The sequence below is a fragment of the Aristolochia californica genome, unplaced genomic scaffold (assembly GCF_029961685.1).
Source record: "Aristolochia californica isolate CCGP_79_NKW_82.1479 unplaced genomic scaffold, dmAriCali1.0.hap1 SCAF_11, whole genome shotgun sequence".
In the NCBI taxonomy this organism is placed as follows: domain Eukaryota; kingdom Viridiplantae; phylum Streptophyta; class Magnoliopsida; order Piperales; family Aristolochiaceae; genus Aristolochia; species Aristolochia californica.
The window spans coordinates 3,843,309-3,852,354 of record NW_027181782.1 but is presented as its reverse complement, the minus strand read 5'-3'; the positions used below and the strand labels follow the sequence as shown (position 1 = coordinate 3,852,354).

At 36.3% G+C, this 9,046-nt stretch overlaps 1 protein-coding gene across 1 annotated transcript; it reads left to right on the top strand.

Moving 5' to 3' along the window:
• The first annotated feature begins 204 nt into the window (after positions 1–204).
• LOC137943506 (glucomannan 4-beta-mannosyltransferase 1-like) lies at positions 205–3,188 on the top strand. Its single transcript, XM_068789002.1, has 9 exons — positions 205–381; positions 1,225–1,323; positions 1,403–1,655; positions 1,742–1,852; positions 1,941–2,077; positions 2,171–2,284; positions 2,474–2,673; positions 2,749–2,943; positions 3,029–3,188. The coding sequence occupies exons 1-9, from the start codon at positions 205–207 to the stop codon at positions 3,186–3,188; spliced, it is 1,446 nt and encodes a 481-aa protein (XP_068645103.1).
• The last annotated feature ends 5,858 nt before the right edge of the window (positions 3,189–9,046 follow it).

Here is a 9,046-nt window from a genome sequence, read left to right as displayed (position 1 = left end):
TCGCAGGTACTCCTGCACAAGGTCTTGCTACTGCAATTGCTCTTTGTCTTGCTTACTTCCAGCATGAAAGATCTTGGAGTTAGTGATTCCTTCGCCGGAGAAGGGACCCAGGTGTGGTCAGAATGTTTATCCCTGTTATGGCAGAAAATTAAGGGTCCTGTGGTGGTTCCTATCGTCCAACTAATGGTCCTACTGTGTGTTTCCATGTCGTTGATGTTGTTCTTGGAGAGGGTGTACATGGCCATTGTCATCGTGTTTGTGAAATTGTTGAGGAGGAAGAGGTACACCAAGTACAAATTGGACAATATCAAGGAGGAGGTTGAGCTTCATAATAGCCATCCCTCCATTCTCGTCCAGATCCCCATGTTCAATGAGAAGGAGGTAATTACCTAGTGAAAATGGACAATTGATCTCTCTCCTCTTTAATTTGATAAGCTACAACTATATCTTTACACTAGTTTTACAATTGTTTTTGTCACAAAGATCACATGCAAGAAATAGAAGTTTTTATCAAGGAAATTTTGCTGAAATATTTGCAAGGTCACTGCACCTGCTCACTTACTCGCCAACTTTCTTACTAAAACATGTGTTTCATCTATTTGGCTATTTCATTGGATTTTTTCACCATCTTATCTGTACCATGATCAAGCTTTTTATGTCAAGGTTTAGCATTTACCTCCCAAAATGGATGCTAAAATCTTCTTGTCACTTATGTCTGGATTTTTCACCTTTTTCACCATCTTCTTCTTTCTCTCTTCTGTGAAGTATAAAATCTTAATGGCTTTTTCTATTAATTAATTTTCTGTCATTTCTTTTCTCTTTCTACAAGAAGGCCTTTCGTGGGAGCAGAAAAACAGAGCTTCTATAGTCCCTGCAACATAGAATTTCAAGAAGAACTTTGTCATGATACCAGTCACCTAACCATATGCAATTTGGGTTTGGTAGCACTCTTCATGCTTAGATGAGACAAGCAGACGGAGGGATTAAAACCACACATTTGTCTTCTTCTTGATGACATGCATGTGTTGGACTGTCCTTTGTACAGTTTTCCATTTCTGCATCTCCTTGCATGTCACATGAAGCACCTTTACTTTAATTTGAACTTTTCTCCTTTTCCTTTTTACCAGAGACCCTCTCGGTTTCCTGTTTTGTTTTGATTCATTTCAAAGGATCCTTCTTTGGTGATTCAGAGAAAGAGTAATCTATCTTTATCTCATTTTTCAGGTTTACCGTCTCTCAATCGGAGCTGCATGTTCCATGGATTGGCCGCTCGACAAACTAATAGTCCAAGTTCTCGATGATTCTACCAAATCTACGATTAGGGTACGGACCAGACAAACCTGTCCTTACATCCATTTCGTCTATGAATCTGATCGTCTTTTTTGTCCATCTTGAATCTCAGGATCTGGTGGAGCTGGAGTGCCAGAGGTGGAAAATCAAGGGACTGAACATCAAGTATGAGACAAGGAACAACAGGAATGGATACAAAGCTGGGGCTCTTCGTGACGGACTCACAAAGCAGTATGTTAAAGACTGCGAGTACGTGGTGATATTTGACGCTGATTTCCAACCTGAGAAGGATTTCTTGTGGCGAACGGTTCCGTTTCTGATTTCCAATCCGGAGCTAGGGTTGGTTCAGGCCAGATGGAAATTCGGTAAGTGGTTAGAAATCTCATGCACAGCCATTACGGCTGTCTCTCACCTCTCTTACTTGCTTTAACAAACGATGAATTTCTTGTAGTGAATGCCGATGAATGCATGATGACGAGACTGCAAGAGATGTCGCTGGATTACCACTTCAGTGTGGAACAGGAAGTTGGCTCTTCGACGTACTCGTTCTTCGGGTTCAATGGTAAGTTTTACAAGCGTTCGATAGTGATCTCCTGGAACGTTTCTGTTTCATCACAAGCGTCTGCATGCCAATCCGTTTCCATTTACAGGCACCGCTGGAGTTTGGCGCATCAAGGCACTTCACGATGCTGGTGGGTGGAAAGATCGAACTACTGTTGAAGATATGGATTTGGCTGTGAGGGCTAGTCTCAAGGGCTGGAAGTTCGTCTTCGTGGGAGATTTAGCAGTAAAAAATTTTTCTTTTCGTACTTGTTTCCTTTGAGGCTTCCATTGATTTTCCAATGACAAATGCCGTGCTCTCTAATGAATCACACTGCAGGTCAAAAACGAACTTCCAAGCACTTTCAAAGCCTATCGCTATCAGCAGCATAGGTGGTCATGCGGCCCTGCAAATCTGTTGCGCAAAATGACGAAAGAGATACTATGCTGTGAGGTAGGATTTTAATCTTTTTCTTTTTTTTAATTCAATTCTGTGTAATGAAGGATAATTTTTAAACCTGTAAGAAATTACTGATCATTTCCTTCCTGAAAGCCTGAAGTTGTGGACAACCCTTCCAGGGGCTTCTGTTTCTTCTTTGTCACAGTCAGATTCTCATGAGGATTGATCTGTTTGATCATGCAGAAGGTGTCGCTGTGGAAGAAACTTCATGTCCTCTACGCGTTCTTCTTCGTGAGGAAGATAATAGCCCATTGGGTCACTTTCTTCTTTTACTGTGTCATAATTCCCATCACTTGTCTGGTCCCTGATATCCATCTTCCCAAACTGATTGCAATATATGTTCCTTCAGCCATCACTATTCTGAACGCCATTTGCACTCCAAGGTTAGTACCAAGAATAATCACTAGCTCGAAGGTGTTTTTATGGAATTCACGGAAACGATAAGCTGGTTTTCTCAGGTCATTCCATCTGCTCATCTTCTGGATCCTGTTTGAGAATGTGATGTCCCTGCACCGAACCAAGGCTGCCATCATCGGACTCCTGGAGGCCGATCGCGTGAATGAATGGGTTGTCACTGAGAAGCTTGGAAACACACTGAAGACCAGAATGTTCGCTAGGTCACACAGGAAACCCAGACCAAAAATTATTGAAAGGTAAACGTGTTGCTTATACTGCTTTAACCAGCAATTACAGCTTTAATTCACTCGACTAACCACCACTCCCATTCATGATAACCAGCGTTAATGTCCTGGAGGTGTTGGTGGGTCTCTTTCTCCTCTACTGCGCCTTCTACAATCTTATGTTTGGCACCAACCACCTCTTCATCTATCTCTTCTTCCAATCTGGAGCCTTCTTTGTGACTGGGTTCGGATACATGGGCACTGTCGTTCCGCCTTAGATGATATATAGAGAGGAGCTCACACTTATAAGCAGTAGCAGAGATTGCCAATACATCAGGTGGCAACTGCTAATAGATATCCTAAGTGTTAATACTTAGCACAGTATATAGATACAGTATGTGAGCAGTGTGAGCTTGTGAAAGTCAAGTAGAGTGTGAATTCTATCCTATATAAGTATATGTGTGTGGTAAGTCATGTCAAGTAATTGTTTGTTGAAGTTCTATGGTGATACTCTCTGGCAACAAACAGTTACTAGAACCATATGTATTACCTACTGCAAATGGTTTAATAAAATAGTAGAGTCTAGTTCTATGTATCATGGTTATGTTCAAGTGGTTTGTGAGATAAAGGATCTATGGATTCCTTAAAAGCTGCTAAGGGAATGGGGAGGAACTTGAACACAATCTATCATTTTATACATGAAAATTGTTCCCTATGGGGTTCTTCATTGTATACATACAATTTTATAAATAATAACTCATAAAAATACATAAGAACAGAAAAGATATATCGTATAAAAATATAGATGCCTCTTGTTTACGCGAAGTGGTGACCATGAATTAGTTACTGACCATTTGGTTTATATGTGTAGTTGGGTTATTGGGTAAGCAGCTAACTAGGAGACAAATATCGATACTTAGGCCGGAGTTTGAATAATAAATGGTATTCAAAAAGTCAAAATCTTTAATTGCCTATGAAGGAAACAAAATCAAAACAGGATTTTGTCTCGAAAAGGAAACAATTTTGGTCATCTAAGGGCCTGTTAGTGCATTGTGTAAGTGAAAGTGAATTCACTTTCATTGGATAAAGTTGCCCCAAAAGCGTTAGTGCGTTTTGTGTAAGTGGGGAGTGAAAGTGAATTACCTGCATAATTCACTTTCACTTGTTCAAGTGAAAAAAAAGTGAAAATTAATTCACTCCATGAGATCATTGAATTCACTTTCACTCGTCGTTTCACTCGATGCTTGACAGTTTCACAAGTGTTTTCAGAGTTTTAGTCCTCCTTGTTCCTGTTCATTTTTGTTGAACATAAGGAAAACAAAGCTCCATTCATGGCCTTAGCTTTTCACCTCTTCTCCCGATCTAAGCAGGTACTTTTCTTTCATCGCCAAAGAATAGTCAATTTCACCATGACTACCATGGCATGTATTAGACTCTAACCAAGGAGATCTGGGAGGCTTCGGTTTAAGGCCTTCAAGGGGCTTCTATATTTGGACTCTATGATGCAATCAAGGGGTGTCATGTTTTGACAAATGCAACTGTGCTTTTCAGTCCTGATTTAGGATTTAAGTATGCGAGAGTCTTAACTTGTCTAATATTCAAGGTCGTGATTACTGCAATACTTATCATATTTTTCGGTTTTATTCATTATTTTCTTTATCTTTTGCTTAATTTTTACACATTTTATGAAAGTCAGAGGTTTTCGAGGCTTATCAATTAGAGAGAGGGAACAATGTCCACAATTTCTTTTTTTTTTGTTGTCCATATTTTTTTATAGGGTTTCTGTAAAGTTTCTTTTGGGTTTTTCCCTGATGAACCTTATTTTATAAGCATTGATGCCTATGACATGTATAACCTAACTCTTGGTGTTTGCAGTTTTACTCTAGCGACATTGTTCTCCAACATGAGCTTGGAGTCCCCACTCGCCTTTTTTTTCTAAAGAAGCTGCCCCTCCAGCCCTCAAGGGAGATAGTGAGTTGCCTAATGTTATTTTTAGTTGTTGGATGCTGGCTTTGTCTACTATTACCAATTAATGATTTGAACTTGTGTTTCCATCAATTTAGTAAGTTTTATAATCAGTAATTCCATCACTGAATATTGGTCTATTTTGTCTTGACATTGTACTATTTACCGATTTAGTTGGAGAGAAGTGCTGCATATTGTTCCACATTTGATGATTTATGGGTTTTATATTGTTTTGTGTTTGTTTCATGTCAATAGACCCTATTCTTAGTTTCCCTTCTCTACCTTGCTTCTCCCCTGCAAATCTTTTATTTCCTCTTCATAGTATCCTTCCTGCAATTTCAGTTGAAAATTAAGGCCAAGTGACTAAGTGTACAAGTGGTGGGCAAAAATATCATGTTGAAACAAATGTTATTGCTCCTCAAATGGAAAATAAAATAATTCTCTAGATTTTTTTTCCTTTCAAATTGCAGGTAAGCTACTTGCCTTATCTGTTATTATTACTTCTTTTGAGAAGGAGAAGGTTAAAAATCCCCTAGAAGGATTTGGAGTTCTTGCTCCTTCCAAAGAGCAAGGAAATATTTTGAACTCTCTTGGTATGCTTTTGCCATGAATGAATTAGTATTGTGTAGATATTCTAATGATTTGTACCTCTTTGTTTTCCTTTTTATGTTGAGATTGAAAACTATATTTTTTATGTTTTGTGACTTCTATTAGGCCTTTTTCACAAAAATGTCTTGGAGTTCATTTTCCTGTGAATGCAAAGCAGGTACTCTCTTTTCTTCCATGGTGTTTCCTGATCGAGCACCTAAGGACCACTATCTTTTCAAGACATTCATTAGAGGAAGTCAAAACAGGGATCTAACAAGAGCTCCATTGTATGGGAGCTTCCCACACTTGTCTTTGTGCCTTTTTTTGCTTATTAATTTTGTTATGCTTTTTATTTTCTTTTGCTCTTGTCTTTATATCAAAGTACTTCTAATCATAAATGTCTCTAGGGATGAGCTAGCGCCGGTTGTGACATCTAACCTTAGGAAGTTGTTGGGTGTAGAGGGACAACCAATATTTGTGAAGTAAGAAATTCACCTTTTCGGTTGTTTACCTAATTTTTATAGTTTTACCATATGTGTCATTATTAAACATTCATGCTAGTCATTTTTCCTTTCTTTTTCATCATTTTTAACTCAAACATTTTGGATACCTAACCCCAATATAGTGTGGACAAGGCTCTTATGACAATAATGAAATTTTGATTATTCAACATTCCATTAACCATGACTCATTTTTTACATCCTTTCCATCATTTGACTTGATGTGGTTTAGATCTTAGTCATTTACTTATCACTCTGAGAGGGATCTATGTGCTCTTATCCACATTCAATTGCATACATGTCTATTGGAGTGATGTTTTCCCATTGTATGATCATGATTATGGTTTGGACTTGGAAGCTATAGACAAGATGGAGGAACAACTTCCTCGATTCTTTTATGCAAGTAGAGTCCTTAAAATTTATGATTGAACTTGTTGATGGTACAATTGATATGCCATAGTTGCCCAAGAACAAAATTGTTTACTTATTGTACCAATCATACAGATGATTACAAATTTATGAGTTCACACTCTGTCCCAATTGATATTACAAATTTATTGCCATAGTTGCCACACTAATGGCAACATATGACTGTAGGGATGTCATGTCACTACACATCTATCCATATTCGACGATATTTTTTCTTTAAATTAGTGTGAAATATGTTGCCAGTGGTCTGTTTTTGTGTACAATAGTGTTATTCATTGATATTGGATCCAAGTTTGAAAATGACAAAATATCTTTTGTGTTTTTTTCATCTACATGATGTGAATATATAAATTCTTCCTTAGTAATTTACAGAAGATGGCAAGAAGTTAATATTTCAATAGTTGGGATTATCTTAGACTTTAGGAATTTAACCTAAATATATGTACATCCTCTGAATCTTACTAGTGTTATTTGTGGATGCAGCTTCATGAGGCTATCATGTAGGAAGAGTCTACCCACTATGAAGAGGGTGGTATAACTGAAGAATATCGCAAGGCTTTAAAACTAAGGGACCAGCTACTGGACGCCTCAATGGTGAAGGTGTAAGTTGGCCCTGGCCCTACAAAGTCTGCTGAAGAAACAAGTCCATCGGCTGATTTGGATAGCGGCACTGAGGAAGTTTCATCAAATAACGGTGTTGAGTGAGGGTTTTGTCAATCATGTTAGGATGTTTCTTAAGCCATATATTCAATTTTGTAACTGCATTTTGGTCTGGTAATTCTAATGCAACTTGAATAGCAATTTTTTTTCTTCGGGCCTTTGTTACCCATCATGAGAAAATGTCCCTTGTAGCTTATGTTTGAGCGCTTTGAGATCAGATGAAAAATGTAACTGCAACTTTTGACATTTTCTATTTTGCATTGATGACTTGATAGGTTGATGCTGCATTCCTTTTGTTTGATAGAAAAGAAAGGAAATATTTCATTTGAGTATTTATCTGTCCTCAGATTTTCCAAACTCTTCCTTCATTTAATTTTTGGTTTCTGCTTAAGAGGGGACTTTTTTGTTTGCATCTCCTTTTGTTTAATTATTTTATTATAATATATTTAATTAATTAAAAAATAATTAAGTCCTAGAATAATTAAACAATTGAACATAGATAGAAGATTACAATAACTAAAACACATTTTTAACTGAAATACTCTTATGAGACTCCCTCCTATGAGACTCCTTGTTGTGACAGTCATGTAAGACTCTTCCATATCTACTCTTCAATAATATCAACATTGGAAAAATCAATGGTCATGTTGGTAACATGTTCCATGCAAAAATTTGAATTTTAAAGTAATTTTTTCCTTCTCTTTTTTGAGCTACTAATCTTGGTTTGATAGAATTTCCTATTTATTTTAAAACTCAAAGTGAGTAGTTTTCCTCCTTTAGGAGTTTCGATTTTTATGTTACATTACCTTATCAAGAAATATCCTTCTCTTTCATTCTTCTTCTACTTGCATATGTTTAATTTCCTTTTTTGAAAAAGTTTAAAATTTCTAGATTAGAAAGTAGTAATTATTTATTTTAAATTTCAAATACATTTTTCCTAAATCTTCCTTATCCCATAATTTCTTTCTTTAATATTTTCTTTCCAAATTGGTCAAGTTGCATTATCAAGTCATTTCTTATATGGTAATTTTGTTTTTAGAAAATTTCTATTATTAGCTCATTCTCAAAACTTTCCTTGTTGGACATTTTTTAAGTTTCCTAAGTCATACATGTTCATAAATGAATTATTTTTTCTCCCTTTTGAGTCAAACTCAGTCACTTTTTATCCATCTATTGGTCTAAAAGTACCTCATTATTTGTATTATGCGCCTTCTTCTGTTTTGAGTATGTGAGTGTTATTTTTTTATTCACATTCATAATTCCTTAAAATACTTTCTTCAATTTATTTTTTTTCTAAAATCACATCAGAGCAATGCATATAATAGACCTACTACCTACAAGTATGAGGAGTGTACCCAACATCTAGCTTAATTCAATTTTTTTATTCTTTTTACCCAAGTAGTATTTTTAACTACCCCCACAAAGTGAAAAAAAAAAAAAAAAACCCCTTTTCACTATCCTAAATGGGCTAGACCGCCTTTAAATTTGAGCAACCATTTCAGATTGAAATCAGAGTTTTGTCATTGGGCTAGGGTTAATGTTTCTTCTCTCACTATTATTTTGTGCTAGCTAATTCTCTTGACAAAGAACAAAATAAACCTTATGTTTGAGGGAGAGAAGTAGAAGCAAAAATATAGGAAAGAGGTAACCGACATGAAGAATTCCACACAATGTGGTAATCAAATTTTATGTGATAAGAATATCCAAGGGGGGAAACAAGATTAAAAAGCTATGAAAATTACAAGCAAGATGTGAATAAGAACAAGATGAATCAAGGTAGTTACAACTTCTACTGCAATCAAAGTTTATTTTTTAATCCACACAAGATCAGAACTTTTTGACTTTGATTTTTTGCAAGTTGAAGTTATAAACTCCAAATTAAGAGGGAGTGTTGAAGAAGCCATATCGAGTTTAAGATGAAACTTTTTACCTTAAATTCATGAGAGGGAGAAAAAATATAAGTGTAGAGATTTGATTCATTTTTTTTTTTTAGA